This window comes from Dendrobates tinctorius, unplaced genomic scaffold (assembly GCF_039654945.1).
Source record: "Dendrobates tinctorius isolate UK_male_01 unplaced genomic scaffold, ASM3965494v1 ptg000134l, whole genome shotgun sequence".
Taxonomy (NCBI): Eukaryota; Metazoa; Chordata; class Amphibia; order Anura; family Dendrobatidae; genus Dendrobates; species Dendrobates tinctorius.
Genome location: NW_027361802.1, coordinates 15706732 through 15727856, shown reverse-complemented (window position 1 = coordinate 15727856; position 21125 = coordinate 15706732). Strand labels below are relative to the sequence as shown.

General features: G+C 42.5%; 1 protein-coding gene across 2 annotated transcripts in view; it reads left to right on the top strand.

The window, feature by feature from the left end:
* LOC141048293 (uncharacterized) overlaps positions 1 to 21125 on the top strand; it is a 48040-nt gene that overhangs the window by 19565 nt on the left and 7350 nt on the right. Inside the window, exons 4-6 of one of the 2 annotated variants that reach the window (XM_073543745.1) lie at positions 4368 to 4448; positions 7252 to 7374; positions 19347 to 19439. In XM_073543745.1, coding sequence (XP_073399846.1) covers positions 4368 to 4448; positions 7252 to 7374; positions 19347 to 19439 — 297 coding nt within the window. The remainder of the gene's footprint in view (positions 1 to 4367; positions 4449 to 7251; positions 7375 to 19346; positions 19440 to 21125) is intronic. The other variant, XM_073543746.1, reaches the window with a different exon arrangement.

Sequence of the window (21125 nt, the reverse complement as noted above, 5' to 3'; positions counted from 1 at the left end):
TTTTTCTGTAATCAACACACATTCTCTTGGTACCATCCTTTTTCTTTACAAAAACTATTGGAGCTGCCAGGGGCTACAACTGTCTCTGATCACCCCAGCCTCCTTCATTTCTTTCAACATACTTTTAGCACATTGGTATTGTGTTGGAGTTATAGGCCGGTACCTTTCTTTAATGGGTGGATCATCTCCAGTGGGGATATGATGTTGAACCCCTTTTGCCTTCCCAAAATCTAGAGGATGTTTACTGAATACCCGCTCATACTCCTGGGTCACCCGGTAAACCCCATTCTTTTGGTATGAAGGGGTGGAGTCAGTCCCCACCTGCAGTTGCTGGCACCACTCCAGCTGCTTTACAGAGCCATTGTCGTCCACCTGGTCGGATGAAACCAAGGGCTCTGCTGCCTGCATTGCATTATTACTGACAGTGAGCAGCTTAGCAACTGTGGCATACCGAGGTATTGTGGCCTCCTCCTCCCCACAATTCAAAAGGCATACAGGTACTCTCCCTTTACGTACATCAACTACCCCTCTGGCTGTCAGAACAGTGGGCCTGCTATCAGAGTATACTGGCTCTACCAATGCCTGGTAATCTTTTCCTCGGAGGCCTATGGCTGCCCGACACCAAATCAACATTTCATATCTGGGGGGTATTGCAATGGGGAAAGAATCACTCACTCTGACGCTGCCAATTTCTTCGCCAGAGAGTTCTACCTGATGTCTTTGCATCAGGGCCTTGATCTCCTTCTGCAGGACTCGTTGTTCACTAGAACCAGCAGTCTCAGCCACCTGTTGCAACAAGACAATAACCTCGGAAAGACAATTTTCAATTACATTTGTACCAAGAGTCATCATTGGATTACATTCTCGTCGATCAATATCCACAACTATCAGACCTTGAGATTTTAACTCTACTCTACCCACTTTAACAGTAATTTCTTTACATCCCACTTGCGGTAAAAACTGACCATTACTGGCAACTACTGTCAGTTCATCACTTGGGCCATGGGTAAGTTCAGAGTCAGCCCAATACCGCTTGTAGAGGATATAAGGCATAGTGGTCACCTTGTAGCCAGTGTCCGGCAAAGCATTCATGGGGATGCCGTCTATCACCACTGGAAGGATCGGTCTCGCACCAACATAATTGGCTCGCCAGTTCTTTGGGCCTTGTGGTCCTACTCCTGGGGGTTGGCCCTCTGCCCAAGGGGTTGCTCGTTTAAATAACAGAATCTTGCAAGGTGGCCTGCCTTGTGGCAGTGATGACAGATGGGACGTCCGTCCTGGTCATAGCGATTGTTGTTTCTCCCTCGGAGTGGCAGGGTCCTCTTCTTCCGGAACCACGGGACATCCTCTGGACTGGAAGCAAGCTGGATCTTCTCCTTGGAGGACACCTGCAGGGACTGCACGGTTTTAGTAAGTGCAGCCATCCCTTTGGTCAACTCCTGGACCTGAAGACGCAGCTCTTCCGTTGGATCTTTATCCAGAGTCTGTGCATCAGCCTCCACAGGGATGGAAGGGAAAGATGTTGCTTCCTGGTGGTAGGTGATCACTTGGCTCCTAGGGGGCGCTGGACAGATGACAGTCGGTTCCTGCATCACCCAGATAGCCCTGTCCTTGAAATCAGCAAAGTCTAGGTCAGGGTTCTGTAGGGCTATGATGCGCATCTGTGCTCTGTGGGTGCTGGATCGGAGTCCCTCAATGAATTGCTCTTTTAACAGTCCGTCTCCATCTTTCACACTATCTTGATCAATCTGCTTGACGGCTCACAGCGCCTCCTGTAGGTTAAGAGCATAGTCCCGTATACTGTCCTGCGCTTTCTGTTTACATCCAAAGAACCTCATCTTGATTTCAGCTGCAGTACAGGTGTCAAAGGTGCTTCTTAGCTTGGCCAAAATCTTTATAACAGTCTCTTTATCAGTGTCCTGCCAGGCTTTGACTTCCCTCTGTGCTGCACCTGTTAGCTGCCCAAAAAGGATGTTCACCTTCTGGCTTTCAGACAGAGGATACACCTCAAACACACTGCACAGTCTCTCTTTGAAGTCACTCAAGGTATGTGACTCCCCTGAATGCTGCGATAGTCAGGTTGCTCCCGGTATGTAAGACATAGACAGCGGCATCATGGGGACCACTGCGGTGGGTGCTGTTTCTTGCGGTGCCCTGGAAGCAACACTGACTGCTGGATTCAGCGGCACTACTGGAGCCGCAGCCGCATTGAGCCCTGCATCTTGCGGCACTGAGCGGTCTGCGGGGGCGTCCGCTGCTGCATCAGCGCTTGCCTCAGACATTCTCCTTTCCCCCTAGTTAACGATTGCCAGGCCCCGGGGTTGAGCAGCTTACCGGCTGTAGGCTTCAGCTCCTCCCTTCTCACGCGCTGTCCTCTCTTCCCGCGCAGCACTTCACTTCCTTGAGCTCTTTGGCAGGCTCCGCCCACGAAGGCCCGCCTCTTTGGTTTCCCGCGTGCGCCAAGCAGCGGGAAAATGGTGGCAATGGCGCCAACAGTTCACTGTACACAAAACAGTCTCTGGCACACAGGACCCGGGGATACTGGGCTCCGTAATCCTGTTTGTGACGCCAAAATGGGGTACTCGGTACCGGGCCGGCCCTTCAGAGGGGAATGTCTCAGCAGCGGTGACCCGGTCTGTGGCCCTGGGCACCCATGTAAAGGGGGTTTGAGTGGTGGAATAAAGTCTATGAGTGATTTGTGACGCCACCTGTGGTGTTCGGCAAGGGAGGTGTTAAGCCGACGCTGCAGACACATCCTCTGGGACAGATAGTGGGGTGCAGCAGTGATGTTATAGCCCTCCACAGGCAGGGCTGTAGTCCTAGGGCAGAGTAGATGAAGAGGATAGGTGTTGAGGAAGAGGGTGCAGTGTTTGGCACAGAGATGTAGCAGTGCTGAAGAAGTTGCAGGAAGAAGGTAAGGACACAGCAAAGTGAAGTTTCTTTACCTTTACTCTGGCTTGGCAAATGCAGTCCAGGGTCCAGATTACAGATGGCACAGGAGATGATTAGCCTGGAAGCAACTTAGGAATCTCTCTCTCAGATGGGTTGTGTAGTCTCCTCTCTAGCGCTTACTTGAGGTACATGCAGTACTGTGTTACACTGACGTTCCTCCTTCTTCTTCCCTTTTAGATCTACCTCGTATGGCAGACAGCTGTAGCCCTCTATTTCTCTTGGCTCACCCGTCGCTGTTGTGCCTCCGAGTCTTAGGTGGGAATAGAGCATTTACAGCTTCCTATTCCTCTGGTTTCTGTGCAGGACCTTCACTATCCATACAACTGTGGAGACCAGGCTCCAGATCATGCACTATCACTGGGAAGGAGCTCTCTATCCTCAACTCAACCTCCAGCTTCTCTCCACATGTCTACACTCTCCGCCCTCCTCACACTAACTGACCAATTTCCCCTCCTGGCCCCCAGAGAGAAGCTCTTCCCCTTAGCATTGGTTCAGAGCTCCCTCTGCTGGCCTGGAGTAGAAACCGTGTTGCATGACATGTTAACTGCTAGAGAGACCCTTCATTGCTTCCAAGCCTGACATCACCCTCCCTGGAGGAAGGCAATGCCAGTGTGGCGACCATACTCCTGGGGCCGCCACAAATACATGCAGCCTCACACTCCAGTCGGAGTGGCGGCGGCAGTGTCGGGCATTGATGCGAGAGACTAGCGCGAGTTGCTTGCATCACACTCGCAAGTGTGACCCCGGCCTTAATGGTCAGCTATATCCACCTTATTTCATCTACCACTCCCCGAGGTCTATGAAATGACAAAGATATGGAAAACCTTGATGGAAATTTGTGTTTAACTTTAGCCGCACTTGAATTTTTAGATTTTGAGTTGACATATTGGTCAGGTGTAGTGTTTCCAAGAACAGATTTGTTAGTTGAACTGATTCAAAATTCTTTGATTAACACAATGCCTGAGATAATCAGCTGTACAGACCAACTACTGGGTGCCAATAGAAAGTATTGGGGCAGAATGTGTTTCTTGCCATGGGTATTGTTAAAACAAGAGTCTGCTCTGCCCCCAATTATTAACTGGCACAATATACTTGATAATGGCTGTAATGGAAAGTGATTGTAAGACATAGTGCTATACATGTTACTGGTGGGGACACATCTGATTACTACAGAGCACTGGATCTCTTTGATCTCTTACATCAAAAAGGGTATGTCAGAAGATGTCTGAAAGAGTATAATTTCTTGACGTTCATCTGCTCTGTCCTTTCCTTGCGTGTTGATTTCTGGATTCATTCTGAAGTTACATATAAGACACTTGGACAGAATGTTGGCTATTATTGTCTTGTATATTTAAAGTGTTTGCTGCAGTGTTTCTTAAACTACATATCAGTATGCAATTTCACTTTTATTTCAGATAGCAGTTGATATGCAGAAAATGAAATTAAAATACATGGATTTTCTAAAAAAAATGGATATCAATGGAAAGAAGCAACAGGTAAAAATTGCTCACTCTTAGAGTATAATATTTATATATATAGTACTGTAAAGTATATACAAACATGGCTCCCAACCATCCCTGATTCAGCGGACTGTCATGATTTGAGGAGTCAGTTCCCCTGTCCCAGCAGGTCAGGGGTTTGTCCCGGCTTTCTCTCAATCTCTTTTCTCTGTGCGAAATCATCGCTCCATAGCTATCCCTGGCAGCTCACAGGCAGCACGTGATCCAGCACTGGTGTCACAACAAGTGAGGCGTGACTCAGCGCTGGGTTCCCGCGGTGGCTGCTGGGTTGTGGGTGGGGTTACCTCCCCCGCATCACACCCAGCATCCACCGCGTGCTTTCTCAATGAATGGGCATGAGGTGGATGCCAGGTGTGACACGGGGGGATAACCCCACCCACAGCCTGGCAGCCAGCACAGAAGGAGGAAGAGGGACCCCCGGCTGCTGCCAGCACTTGACGGGATGTCAGGGGAAGCAAGAGCCAGCTGCAGTCAGGGGCACGGGCAGCCTGTGAGTGGCCAGCGATAGCGCTGCTCACAGGCAGTATAGGCAACATGAGGTATTTACAAAATTCATTAGGGGACCCGGGGGGATAATTTTAAGTAGTGGACCACCCCTTTAAATAACAGTTCTCGTCTTCTCTTGTGATCTAACTCAAAACCTCTACCTTTGCAGGCAATAGCGAAAGCTATGAGCCACATGCTTCACTGACAAATAGGGGAGGATTGCTAAAAAATAATGAAAAACAATTACGGTAAAATAATGTTATTTTAAATGCACTTTTTTTAAAAAAAAATAACATCTCAAATCAGCTTTTAGATGATAATCTTTTGGTGCATTTTTGATGTTGAAGAATTTCTGCACCTATTATTTAACTTAGTGTACTTGTGTTTTTTCATGGTGTTTTTATGTGCATTTTTTTAACATAAAATTCTATCATGTTTTTGACGCTGCATTTTTTGTCTATTTGGTGTGTAATGCTTTAAATAAAGTTGCCTTGTTTTTGGTACTGCTTGTTTTGTTGATTTGACAAAGCTTTCTTGCTATACGTAGGTGCGGATTTTTCTCTTTCCGCGGCAGAAATGCACTAAAAACACAAGTGAGTCTTTTTGCTGCAGGTTTTCCGCATTTAATGTAAGTCTATGGTGAAATTCTGCAAAGAAAACTTAGCAGACTCGCAAGAGAAATTGACACACTGCGGATTTCTAAAACGCGCCGCAGGTCAGTTTGCACAGTGTTAAAAAGAAGCACAGTGGGCGCGAGATTTCTATAAAGCCCAACCATTTTGTTAGGAACCGTAAGACACTGCATTTATGACACAGTGAAAACACGCCTACAAAACACGCTTACAAATACTGATGTAAAAAACTCACCAAATACTTAATGTGTGCACGTGACCTTTATATTCTTCAAAAATTGGGAGAATGCATATACTGTAAATTACATTATTTCGATATTATAATGATTTTCCTATGTATTTATATGTACACTGAAGACCATTTATATGGATACACCTGGGTAGGCCATTTACAAAGTTGGATCCAAAATGGCTGACTTCAAAATAGCCACCATGGTCACCATCCATCTGGTAAAGTTTTTCCCCTCCCATATACTAATATGCCACAAACAGGAAGTTGCTATCACCAACCATTCCCATTTTATTTAGGTGTATCCATAGAAATGGCCCACCCTGTAGTTATAACCTTAGCACATCATGTTGCATAAAACATTGGGACACCCTTTACTCAGTACTTTTATCTTATCTATCAGCCCAGCTTAAATTTGATTGTACTGTATATAAGGAGTAAATTTATGACAATGGTGTAAATTTTTCTAGCTTTACATTGTATATTCTAGGGGATATCCGGGACATTATAAAAAAAGTTGCTAAGCCCTAACAGGCTGGTTGTGCCAGGCACTATTCCCCTCCAGAACAGAGTGGTCACTGAATACTCCTGTGGGTGATTCAGCTTCTACTTATCACGTCTTCCTTTGGGCTGTTCTGCTGACACAGCGGGTATGCTGAAGTCATGCCTATTGACAGCTGGCTCCCCCAGTTAGGCAGATGGGATTCGGCTGTCAATTAGCATGACGACGGCAGTCCCCCTCTGTCAACAGAGCAGAGCTGAAAAGAATCCACCAGTCTGTCGACGTGACATCAGCAGAAGCTGCTGAATCGCGGGCAGGAGCAGTCAATGACTGCTCTGCGCCCCTGGAGAATGGTACCAGGCACAACAGGCAGGTAGGTCACAACTACCTGCCTGTTAGTTCTTAGGCAACATTTTTATTTTAGTTTTTTGCAAAGTCCCGGATATACCCTTTAAACAGTTCATGTTATTTCAGCAACTAGGTTTTCAGCCACTTAGAAACAAGACGTCAACTGGGCAATATTCTTCTTTGTCACCTTAAGGATTTTTAGCTATCTTGCCTATCACCTTTAGTCAGCCAACAGGACTGCAAGGGGAGGAAGCTTCACCTGTGTACTTGTGGCCAGTTATCTTTAGGTCAGTTGATGGTCTCAGCGCCCCAGACTCCCCAAAATATCAGCAATGAAAGAGAACTGTAAACCGACATCCATTCATCTGAATGTTGGATATATAGAATTGGCTGGGGGTCTCTAAAGTCAAACTTGCAAGGATCAGATGGCTATCACAGTAATGGTTTTCAAACATCAAACTATATTGTGCTCACTGACTAAATTATTAATTTTAAATTTTCATTATTTAATTTGTACACATGAAGATATCTGCAACATGCGATATGTACAAGCAGTTAAAACAACATGAAATTTAATTTTAGGAACAGATCTCCCATATAATTAGAAATCATTACCATGACAAAATGAAAATCGTGAAAACAAGAATACAAGCTTATCATGATATAATGGACAAAAAATCACAACACTTTCAAGATAAAATTAAGGTGAGCTGCTATATGCCATCCTTATTCTATGGACTGGAATTTCTTGTAATATTTTTGATTTTATATGTCACACACTATTTTGACTGCTAATAAGGGTACTTTCACACATCAGTTTTTTGCCAGCAGGCGTGTCGCCGGCGCGCCGGATCCGGCTCAAATTATGTAAAAACGAATGAAACAGATCCGGTTTTCTGCCAGATCCGCTAGACAGGCCAAGGAAATCAAATTAAGGTTTTTGTTACACATGCAGATGAGGACCAAATGTTCTATTAGAGATCTGAAGACCTTCTTGTGGAGGTGTGAACTGTGTTCATGTAATGAGTCATGAACCCAGGTGTCAAATTCAGTCCTATTGTTAGTGATTGGAACATATTTATAAACTTATACTCCCAAATCTTCCTTTCTCTGTCACTATTAAAATGACCTTTCAATATTAGGACTTTTAGATCTGCCAAGCTGTGACCTGGACAGAGCTAGGCAGATCTAAAAGTCCTAATATTGAAAGGTCATTTTAATAGTGACAGAGAAAGGAAGATTTGGGAGTATAAATTTATAAATATGTTCCAATCGCTAACAATAGGACTGAATTTGACACCTGGGTTCATGACTCATTACATGAACACAGTTCACACCTCCACAAGAAGGTCTTCAGATCTCTAATAGAACATTTGGTCCTCATCTGCATGTGTAACAAAAACCTTAATTTGATTTCCTTGGCCTGTCTATAGCTAGCATCATCTCATGTCCTGTTGTAATTCCTATTTAAATGTTGCCATCTTTTCTCAGTAATTCACTTGTAATCTAGCCTGATGAAGGGGCCTTTTGAGCCCTGAAAGCTTGCTTGCAAATATAATTTCTCTGGTTAGCCAATAAAAGTATCACACCTTGAATACTTTTCTCAATATTTTGGGGGGACATAAGTATTTACAACCCTTTTAAAAACAAAGTTGTGTACCTTGTTGTTACCTACAGGATTTTACCTTTTTACATGGTTGTGTATTTTACCCCAATATTTTAACCTTTTGGCCAAAGTTGTGTACCCGATTGTGCATTACCCAAAGTATTTCACCTTTTAACCAAAGTTGTACAACTTGTTGTGGATTACCAAAACACTCTAGGTAATATACAACCAAGTACACAACTTTGGGTAAAAGTTGAAATACTTTGGGTAATACACAAACAGGCACACAACTTTGGCCAAAAGGTAAATTTTTTTTTACCTTTTACCCAAAGTTATGTATCTGGTTGTGGATACCCAATAAAATGTAACCCTATTGAACCTAACTATTTTACCTTTGTGTTCAACATATTTAAACTTATAAATAAATGACAGACAACTTTTTGAACAAACCAATTTTGTTTTTATTTTAGGATTATTCTAATTCTTTTTTGAAATTTTTTTTTTATTAATGGAAATTTTTTTAATTTTTTTAATGCAAACAAATTATAAATTTGCATAGTGTTGGGTGGAGATAATGTTGGAGGGGTTGTCAGTTTGGGACACTTCAACATTGGGAGGGAGGAGAGAGGACTGGGATGGTGTTGGGGAAGGATAAGTTGATAAAAGAGGTCAAGGGGTTGAAAAAGAATAAGAATGGGTGTACATGTGGGAGGGAGAGGAGGTGTTGGGTGGTGGAGAGGAGGGTTGGGCAAGGACTGGAGGCACATAAGATGTGGTTGGGAACTGGTACGGGGAAGGATGTTGGTATGTGGCAGGTTGATGGTAGGTGGCAGTTTGCTGGTACTGGGGAGGTTGTTGGTACGGGGAAGTTTGATGGTACTGGGTAGGTTGCTGGTACTGGGGACGTTACTGTTGCCGTTTTTTCCAGACGCTGGAATGCAAAGTTTAGCCTGATCCGGCAAAAAACGGATGAAACACAAGACCATGCGGCGCAATCCAGGGCTAATACAAGTCAATGTGAAAAAAAAATGGATCCGGTGTTACATTGCGCCGGTTCCGGGTTTTCAAAAAATAGCTGGATCGCGCCTGATGGCAAAAAACTGATGTGTGAAAGAAGCCTAAGGCATCTGTGCAGACTTGTCAAGGTCCATTTATAGTGGCCAGTTATTATTATCAGCGATCTCAGATCTCCCATATCAATGTATCATTTTATTCAACTTTATATGATCTGCATGTCATTGCCGACATAGACAGCTTAGGAGGGTTGAAACTACTGTGAGATTCCCTTTAAATGAGATATGTTGAATTACTTAGAGTGTTCCCCTCTACAGGCTCTAGCCATTAAAAGTTACAACACCTTCTTCTTGTGTATTCTGCTCCATCTAGTGCAGTATTTCTTCCTGCACTTTCCATAGACTGTCCTTAATCTGATACTTTAGTGAAGAAATAACAGAAAATAGATTTGAGTAGTTTTTAAGAGGTACCCTTTAATGACCAGAGATTTCTTTCGGTTTTGCGTTTTCATTTTTCGCTCCCCTTCTTCCCAGAGCCATAACTTTTTTATTTTTCTGTGAATGTGAGGGCTTAATTTTTGCAGGATGAGTTCTACTTTTGAATGATACCATTGGTTTTACCATGTCGTGCAACAGAAAACTGGAAAAAAGTTCCAAGTGCTGTAAAATTGCAAAAAAAGTGCAATCCCACACTTGTTTTTTGTTTGGCTTTTTTGCTATGTTCACTAAATGCTAAAACTGACCTGCCGTTATGATTCTCCAGGTCATTACGAGTTCATAGACACCAAACATGTCTAGGTTATTTTTTATCTAAGAGGTGAAAAAAATTCCAAAGTTTGCTAAAAAAAAAAAAAATTGTGCCATTTTCCGAGACCCGTAGCGTCTCCATTTTTCATGATCTTGAGATGGGTGAGGGCTTATTTTTTTGCGTGCCGAGCTGACATTTTTAATGATACCATTTTTGTGCAGATGCAATTTATTGATCACCCATTTTTGAATTTTAATGCAATGTCATGGCGACCAAAAAAATGTAATTCTGGCGTTTTGATTTTTTTTTCTCGCTACGCCGTTTAGCGATCAGGTTAATCCTTTTTCTATTGATACAATGGGCGATTCTGAATGCGGCAATAACAAATTTGTCTATGTTTGTTTTTTTATTGTTTTATTTTGAATGGGGCGAATGGGGGGGTGATTTGAACTTTTATTTTTTTTTATTTTTTTTCCATATTTTTAAAAACTTTTTTATTACTTTTGGCATGCTTCAATAGCCTCCATGGGAGGCTAGATACTGCCACAATTCGATCGCCTCTGCTATATAGAGGCGATGCTCATATTGCCTCTATGTAGCAGATTTACTGCATTGCTATTATTATTATTATTATTATTATTTATTAATATAGCACCATTGATTCCATGGTGCTGTACATGAGAAGGGATTACATACAAATTACAGATATCACTTACAGTAAACAAGCTAACAATCACAGACTGATAGAGAGTGGAGAGAGGACCCTGCCCTTTCGGGCTTACATGCTACAGGATGGTGTGGAAGGAGACAGTAGGTTGGTGGGTTGCAGCAGTTCCGGTGTTGGTTGAGGTGATATCACTGGTAGTGGTGAGAGAGAAGGAGGTAGCGGGGTCATTGCAGGCTGTAGGCTTTCTTGAAGAGATGGGTTTTCAGGTTCCATCTGAAGGATCCAAATGTGGTTGATTGTCGGACTTGTTGGGGCAAAGAATTCCAGAGAATAGGGGCTATTCGGGAGAAGTCTTGGAGGCGGTTGGGTGAGGAGCAAATAAGTGTGGAGGAGAGAAGGAGGTCTTGGGAGGACCGGAGATTACGTGAGGAAAGGTATCGGGAGATTACATCAGAGACATATGGGGGAGACAGGTTATAGATGGTCTTGTAGGTCAGAATTAGTAATTTGAACTGGATACGCTGAGGGAATGGGAGCCAGTGAAGAGATTTCCAGAGGGGAGAAGTGGAGGAGTAGCGAGGAGAGAGATGAATTAGTCGGGCGGCAGAGTTAAGGATGGACTGGAGAGGTGCGAGGGTGTTAACAGGGAGACCACAGAAAAGGATGTTGCAGTAGTCGAGGCGGGAGATGATGAGGGCATGCACGAGCATTTTAGTAGATTGAGGGTTGAGGAAAGGACGGATTCTGGAAATATTTTTGAGCTGGAGGCGACAGGAGGTTGAAAGAGCTTGGATGTGCGGTATGAAGGACAGGGCAGAGTCAAAGGTTACTCCGAGGCAGCGGACTTCTGGTACTGGGAAAGTGTGATGTCATTAATTGTTATAGCTAGGTCGGGTAAAGAAGATCTGTGAGATGGCGGAAAGATGATGAGTTCAGATTTGTCTACATTGAGTTTGAGGAAGCGAGAGGAGAAGAAGAAGGATATGGCTGATAGACACTCTGGGATTCTGGACAGCAGAGAGGTGATGTCTGGGCCAGAGAGGTAGATCTGAGTGTCATCAGCATAAAGGTGGTAGTGGAATCCGTGGGACTTTATGAGTTGCCCCAGACTGAGTGTATAGATTGAGAAGAGTAGGGGTCCTAAAACAGAGCCTTGGGGGAATCCAACAGAGAGAGGGTGGGATGAGGAGGTGTGGGAGTGGGAGACACTGAATGTGCGGTTGGAAAGGTATGAGGAGATCCAGGATAGGGCAAGGCCTTTGATGCCGAAGGAGGAGAGGATCTGTAGTAGGAGGCAGTGGTCAACTGTGTCAAATGCAGCGGACAGGTCTAGAAGCAGGAGTATAGAGTATTGTCCATTTGATTTGGCTGTAAGTAGGTCGTTAGTAATTTTGGTCAGGGCTGTCTCAGTGGAGTGATGAGGGCGGAAACCAGATTGCAGATTGTCAAAGAGCAAGTTGGATGATAGGTGGGAGGAAAGTTCAGCGTGGACATGCTGTTCCAGGAGTGGAACCACCGGGTGGTACTCATAGCAATCCGGCATTAACAACCATAGAGGTCTCAAGGAGACCTCTGGTTATCATGCCGACAAACCAATGACCCCCGATCATGTGACGGGGTCACCGGCGAGCGCATTTCCGGCCGGACGGCAGCGCTTGTTAAATGCCGCTGTCATGCTGGAGTCACACACAACCATTAAAAAATTGGTCCGATTTTAACGGTACGAAATCGCACAAAGATTTCTTGTCCAGGGATCCGTCTGTCATCCCATTTTCCGGCGATGAACCGATTTTATTCGCATCTAAGCATCAAATTGACATCCAATGCCAATGCCTGATGCTCTTTCTTGTTGACCTGGAGAAGTCTTGCGATTTAATGGCAAGTCACACGTGTGGTGCGTTTTCAATGCGATTTTTAATCGCATCCATAGACTTGCATTGTCGAATCCGATCCGAAAATCGGTGAAAATCACAGCATGCTGCGATTGTCTCGGTCCGAGGAACGGATCCGATAAAAAAACACATGATGGGAGCAGCACCATAGAATAACATTGGGACGAATGCAATGCGATTTTTTTTATCGCATTGCGTTCATCCGATTTAATCGCTAGTGTGACTCCGGCCTCAGAGTTTGACAGCTGCATTTAACTAGTTAATAGCCACTGGCAGATTGCCCACGGCTATTGTGGGCACATGTCAGCTGTTCAAAACAGCTGACATGTCACGGCTTTGATGCAGGCTCACTGCCGGAGCTCACATCAAAGCGGGGGTGCTGCCATCGGACGTACTATTCCGTCTGATGGAGTAAGGGGATAGAGAAATATTATTGATCTTTTACCATATATTAATGTGTATATATCATTTCTGTCCAGGCCTATTTCATGAGTTTTATTTTTTTTTAAATTCTGTGGAAGCATGGTTGAAAAGTAATGTCTGACTTTCACTTGTTCATTTTCATATATTTTGTATTCATTATTACTTTTGTCAGATTCAGGTTATTTCTGTGACCAATGTGGGTTTTTCTGTCATTAAACGAGGGGTACCAACAATTTTGACCACGTGTGTATATAATGATACTGTGACTGTTTTTATGTCAGTGATAAATTTAGGTCGATATGTTTTGTGTTTATTTGTGAAAATATCGGAGTTTTGGTAAATATTTAGAAAAATTTTCAAACATTCAATTTTTATAACCTTAAACCAGTTAGTCGTGCTGTACAAAATTACTAATAATATTTCCCATATGTCTACATCTGTATCATTTTTCAAATGTCAATTTATTCTATTAGGATTTTAGAAAGGTTAAAAGTTTAGTAGCAGTTTCTCATTTTTTCAAGAAATGTAGAAAACCTTTTTCTTTAGGCACCTATTTAGATTTTAATGGACTTTGGGGAACCTATGTGTTAGAAACTCCCCAAATGTGATACCATTTTCAAAATTGCACCCCTCTAATACTTCAAAACTGATGTCAGGAATTTTTTTAACCCTTTGCAATTTTTACTCTAAAATGTTGTTTTAGCCCCAGCTTTTTCACATTTACATGGAATTGCAAAAGAAAATTAACCCCACAATTTGAAACCCAGTTTCTTCTGAGCACGCTGATTCCCCACATGTGGCCAGAAACCTCTGTTTGTACAAACATCAAGGCTTGGAAAGGCATTTGAATTTTGGAACAAAAATTTGGCTGAAATAGATTGCAGGCACCATATTGCATTTGCACGCTCCTAAACTGCCCAAACAGCAACAAACCCCACAAGTGACCCAATTTTGGAAACTATATGACTCAATGATTTTATCAGTGGGTATAGAGAGTATTTAGATCTTACAGGTACTTCACAAAATTTGATAACATTAGGTAGTTATTTTGAAAATTTCATTTTTTTTCCTGAAAATGTTGCTTAAGCCCCAAATTTTTCACTTTTGCAAAAGGTAACATGAAAAACTGAACTGCACAGTTTGTTACTCCCTCTCTTCTGGGCATGGTGATATCCCACATGTAGTCAAAAAGTTCTGTTTGGAAACATATGGCAGGACTTGAAAGGGAAGAAGTGACAATTGGTATTTGGAATGTAAATTTGACTGGAATAGATTGCAGACACCATGTCTCATTTGCAGAGCCTGTGAGGTACCAAAACAGCAGAAACCACCACAAGTGACCATAATTTGTAAACTAAATCCATCAAGGAAGTAATCTAGGGGTGTGTTGAGCTTTTCGAAACAGTAGGTGCTTCCCAAAACTTTTTAAAATCTGGATGTAAAAACGAAAATTATGGTTTTATGCTAAAATGTTGTTTTGGCCTCAAATCTGTAATTTTCACAATGGATAATAGGAATAATTGTATTATATTTATTATTTTAATATATTATACAACTTCTTCAGAGCACGGCGATATGTGGTCAAAAACTGCTGTTTGTGCACATGACAGGAAAGAACGCTATTTGATGTTTGGAGGATAAATTTTTCTGCAATATATTGTGAATGCCATGTCACATTTGCAGAGCCGCTGACATGCGAAAACAGAAAAACTCCCCACAAGTAATTCCATTTCAGAAACTAAGCCCCATAAGGAATTCATCTAGAGTTCTACTGAAAATTTTTTACCTAAAGGTGATACACAAAAAATTAAAAACTTTGTGAAAACAAACAAAATTATTTTTTAATCTAAAATACTGTTTTAGCACCAAATTTACAATTTCCATGTGGCATAATAGGAGAAAATGGATGCCATAATTTGTTATAATTGTAATGCGATTTTTTTTCTGAATGTGGTAGTACCCTATATGTGGTTGTACGCTACTGTTTAAGCACATGGCAGGGAATGGATGGGAAAGAGTGATGATTAGCTTTTAGAACCCAGATTTCATTTGAACAGGCTGTGGGATCCATTAGCCCAGCCTCTGAGTAGCCAGAACAGCAGAAGCCACCCACAAGTGACCCCATATTCAAAACTTCACTACACCTAAGAATTGCTTTTGTGGTTGAGTATTTTGAATGCACAGATAATTTTATTACATTCGGAGGTGAAATATAACATTTTAGTAGTAAAAATGTAATTTATTTATTTGTTGCAAATTTGTCACTTACACAAGGTTAATAGGTGGCACTGAACTTTACAATTTATTGTGCAATTCCTCTCAAATGATGTAATGTTGTACGAAACTACTGTTTTGCCATATGTCAGGGCTGAGATGGACGAAGCTCCGTTTGGCTTTTGGAGCCCTAGAATAGTTTGTGAACAACATTTGCGGAGCCCCTAAGGTTCCAGAACAGCAGAAAAAAGATCAAAAGTGACCCCATTGTACAAATTGCACCTCTCAATTAATTTATCTACGGCTGCAGTGACTATTTCGTAACATCTACGCTAGGCTTTTTTTCTGGAGAATTGCAAATACGCCAATTTAGTGCCCATACATTGTGTCCTCATACAGTGTAGAGCCCCCAAATATTGTAACATCTCAATACATTGTGCCCAGTTTGTGCTTCTGGAGATATGTACCCCGAAAATTGTTAATTGGGCTCTCCAAACTACAAGAATGCCTAACATGTGACCACTTACTGGGATTTAGCCATAGTGGGGCTCAGAAAGAGGTGGACATTTTGATTCGGGGTGCAGATTTCACTGCATTTTGTTGATGAAAAAAAGAGACTTTTTTGGTGTGTTTTTTATTTTTTTTTACATTGTTCGCTGTACAAAATAAATAACATAACATTTTTATAGATCAAGTCGTTCTGAACATGTCGATACCAATTACGTATACTTTCATTTGTTTATGTTTTATCACAAAAGCTGCGTTTGTCATGGAAATCGGGTTTTTGTGGATTTTGTGACCTTTTTTGGGTATTTTTTAATTTTCTTAAACATTTTATGTAAATTTTTCCCTAATCCCCATGGTGGGAAGTGTATAATTATTACCTTGATTGCTGGTCTCAAGCACTGCAATACTCGTGTACTACATTGCCTGAAACCTATTAGTGACTGACTGACAGAACCTGTTAGACTCTGCCTATAGCTCGATCTAACAGGCCACTTTATCCTGAGGACATCAGATAACTTCAGAGTACGAGTGATAATCCTTCCAAAGAGAGTCTTTTAACCCCCTTCTAACCATTTTGATGCCTCTGTCAATTGTGACAGTGGTATTTAAATTGTTAATCAGTCCTGATTGGTTCCAAAACTGGCTGGAGCCGATACCAATACCGCAAGGTGTTAGCTCTCATGTACAGCTGTCACCCGCAGGAATATCGGCTATGAGGCAGTGTTATTCTCTTATTCCTGATCGCCATTTTAAAATGGCAATTTCACGGGTTTACCATAACAGAAAGGAGCCAGAAGACCACAGCATCTGGTTTCTCCTTCTCTTGCACTGTTAAGAAGCACTTCACTTTCATATTAAATGGTGCAGGCTTCGTTTAACAGTGCAGGGTTAATCTTCTCAGTTGAGAGCTCTTGGAAGCTTTCATTCATTAATGCTCTCAGCTGTTCACTGATGGCCACGCCTCTCTCTTATATATTCTGGGCTCTGGCAAGCACTCATTGCCAGAGAAAGCTTCATGTTGCATGATTGTATTTTCCTTTATCCCTGTTTGTATTATCTTGTTAGTCTGGTTGGTGTATTATGGTACACTACTACTCTCCTCTTCCCTGGGTGGGGTAAGGGTACAGACTCAGTGTGGATTCAGGAGCTAAGGCAGGGTATATGGCCCCAGCATTTTCACCATCAGAAGTAATATAGAGAACATCATGAGCAAGAGCGCCCCTAGTGTTATGGACAGGGAATCAGCCACTGGTCCCGAGACAACTAACAACAGAACCATGATATTAGATCTGGCCGAAACCGTTTTTTGATCCATTATGGATCCCATAACTGCTTAGACAGAGCAACTGCAGTAACTCAGCCTGGAGGTGGCAAATCTATGCACTGTCATTTTGCAGGAACCTAACACAAGTTTGGGGACCGTGACCCCCAGGCAACCCTTAGTGAAGCCCAAGATCGCTTGTCTGAGTTTCTCTGAGGGCTGTGACAAGTTATTTTAAGGAAGGCCTGTAAGCTATAGTTCAGGTTATGTCCTTGTTCCTCAAGAACCGAGGAGCAATGGGTGGGGATAATAATCTGTCTCCTTCAGGATGACTCCCAAGCATCGGCATCCTCTCTCCCCAGACTGCCAGTCGCTCCGGATGGTGGAAATTTTTTTTTCTGGCATTGGACCATATATATGTCGATTCTGACTGAGTCTCGCTAGCTGAGTCCACACTATGTCAGATTCAGCAGGGAGACCGGCTGGCAGAGGAGTATTGCTCTGAGTTTCAGATGTGGTCCACTGACACCAAGTGGAATGACGCCGCAGTTCACAGCCTGTTCTGTCAAGGGCTATCGGTAAAAGTGAAGGATACCTTAGCCTTGTATGAGACTCCAGTTTTCCTTAAGGCAGCAATGTCTCTGGCTGTCCAGGTGGATTGCTGTCTTCATCATAGACATAAAGAGACACCTCAATGTGTGGGAGGTCCGGGGCCAAGGTCTGAGTCATCTGAAAAAGCCATCAGTTTGGTGGCACTACTGGATCTGGGAGTCAAACTGTAGTTTGGCATAAAAGGGGAGTGTATTTTTACTGTAGGAGAAAGGGCCATTCATAGGTGCTTGTCCTTCCTTACCTCACTTTAAAGCGCTAGAGAACTAAGGAGCCCTGGTTGTGGGTAGGTTAGCAACCTGGGTGTGCATATCTACTCCTTTGGTAGGAGATCATTTTTTTTCTACCTGCTGAAATCCATCTTTGCAGGAATAAGGTGGTTATCTCAGCCTTTCTGGACAGTGGGGCGGGGTTTAATTTGTCAGATTCTAGGTTCGTCCAGGTCCGGCATCTCAAACCACATACACTGTCCAGACCTATATCCAAAATAGCCATCGACTACGCACTTTTGAGACAAGGGTAATTTATTCAAGTCATCCGAGGGTTACATCTACAGGTAAGGGCCATGCATTGAGAATGTATTGACTGTTATGTGCAAGAGGATCTGTGGTTCTTGGACTATCTTGTATAAAGCAGCACAACCCTGTGGTAGATTGGCAGACTCGGTAGGTGGTAAAGTGGAGCGAGTATTGTCAAAGACACTGTTTGGGAACCCAGCTAGCAAGGGTGGATACCCAGTTTGTGCCTAAATACCTGTCTGACTTTGGTGCTGTGTTTTTGGGGCAGGGGTGCCAAGAACTTCCTCCCCATCATCCTTATAACTGCGCTGTTAATCTTTTCCCTGGGGTAAAGGTGTCCAAGAGAAGAATATATAATATGTCTGGTGCAGAGAGGCAGGCCATGAAGGACTATATTGCAGAAAGTTTGGCAAAGGGTCGTATCAGTCCATTATCATCCCTCATTACTGCAGGTTTTTTCTTTGTAAAGATGAGGGATGGGGGTTACGCCTCTGCCTAGACTTCCAGATTACAGTCCGAGATCCATATCCGCTCGCTCTCTGGATTGGGATCATCCTGAGGATTCGAAGGCGTTACAAAGGTTTTTGCCAACTACTAACGTAAGTTAATCAAAAACTTTCTGACGATATGACCAGGAAAGTAACAGAATTTTCGAAATGGTCCAGTCCAGCCAGGGAGTCCAGGAAATACCTTGAAGGAGTGTTTTGCTTCTGTGCCGATTTTTAAATATTTATTGTGGAAGTTGATGTATCTGAAGTGAGGATGGGGGCTGTATTGTCGCAGGGGGCGTTTCCTGGTAAATTGCATCTATGTGCATACTTTTCTGAAAAACGGTTATCTGCAGAGAAAAATTATAACATTGGTAACAGGAAACTCTTAACAATCAAGTGGGCCTTTGAAGGGTGGCATCATTTTCTGAAGTGGGCAGTTCATCTGGTTATGGTATTCATAGATTATAAGAATCTTGCATATTTAGAGTCAGCAAAATGTCTAACACCTAGACAGGCAAGATGGCCATTGTTCTTCAGCAGATTTAACTTTTTCGTTACATATAGGCCAGAGAAATGAGGGAATGATGGCAACTTAACGGACGCCATGTAAATGTTTATTGCTTGTCGTCATTGGGTTAATAAGATGTTTTACAGTGGTTCTTATAATAAAATTATATTGTTGATGTATGAAACAAATATAAAAAGCGTAGTTACTATTTAAATTTTAGGGTTTGGAAATGGAAAAAGAAGAGTGGAAACAGGAGAAAATGTCTCTTGTTCTTGAAATAAAAGAACTGAAGGAAAGAGTAGAATATAAGAAGGTAATTTTTGATTTTGCAGCTATATATTATTGTGAAACTGAGACAAATGTTCAGTATTAGGGTGTGACAACATCTGCTTTTAAACTCAGCTTGTGAAATGTGAGAAAACCATGCATTCTACTCGCTATAATGCTATTCATTGAGGCAGGGTTCATCTGTGAGTTTTTCCTCACCTGGAATTTGAGTGAGGAAAAATTCACAGCATGCTGCATATGGCCGTGTTAAATGGCCAAGTCTCATCAACGAAAGTCAATGGGTGCGAAAAAAAAATGAAGGGCACACGGACATGCGTGTGCCGTGCAATTTTTAAGCACTCAACTCATAGGAAATCTGACATTTCAACAGTCAAGTACAGTAAATTCACTGTTTGAACTGTCAGAATATAATAGAAGAGCTCTATGGATAGAATACAGTGGGTATGGAAAGTATTCAGACCCCTTTACAATTTTCACTCTTTGTTTCATTGCAGCCATTTGGTAAATTCAAAAAAGTTCATTTTCTTCTCATTAATGTACACTCTTCACCCCATCTTGACTGAAAAAAACAGAAATGTAGAAACTTTTGCAAATTTATTAAAAAAGAAAAACTGAAATATCACATAGTCATAAGTATTCAGACGCTTTGCTCAGATACTCATATTTAAGTCACATGCTGTCTTTTTCCTAGTGATCCTCCTTGATATGGTTCTACTCCTTCATTGGCATCCAGCCGTGTTTAATTAAACTGATAGGACTTGATTTGTAAAGGCACACAGCTGTCTATATAAGACCTCACAGCTCACAGTGCATGTCAGACCAAGTGAGAATCATGAGGTCAAAGGAACTAGCCTAGGAGCTCAGAGACAGAATTGTGACAATGCACAGATATGCCGTGGTTACAAAAGAATTTCTGCAGTACTCAAGCTTCCTAATAGCACTGTGGCCTCTATAATCCTTAAATGGAAGAAGTTTGGGCCCACCAGAAGTCTTCCTAGACTTGGCTGTCCAGCCAAACTGAGCACTAGTGGCAGAAATGCCTTGATGAGAGAGGTAAAGAAGAACTCCAAGATCACTGTAGCTGAGCTCCACAGATGCAGTAGGGAGATGGGAGAAAGTTCCATAAAGTCAACTATCACTGCAGCCCTTCACCAGTTGGGCCTTTATAGCAGAGTGTCTCGACTTAGGCCTCCCCTCAGTGCAAGACATATGAAAGCCCGCATAGAGTTTGCTAAAAAAAACACATAAAGGACTCCCAGACTATGAGAAATAAGAATCTCTAGTCTGATGAGACAAAGATAAAACTTTTTGGTGATAGTGAAAAGCGGTTTGTGTAAAGAACATCAGCCACTGCTCATCATCTGCCCAATACAATCCCAATAGTGAAACATGGCCATGGCAGCATCATGCTATAGTGGTGTTTTTAAGCTGCAAGGACAGGGCGACTGGTTGCAACTGAGGGAAACATGAATGTGGTCAAGTACAGAGATATCCTGGATGAAAATCTCTTCCATAGTGCTCTGGACCTCAGACTTAGCTGAAGGTTTACCTTCCAGCAAGACAATGACCCTAAGCATACAGCTAAAATAACAAAGGAGTGGCTTCAGAACAACTCTATGAACATTCTTGACTGACCCAGCCAGAGACCTGACCTAAACCCAATTGAGCATCTCTGGAGAGACCTGAAAATGGCTGTCCACCAACATTCACC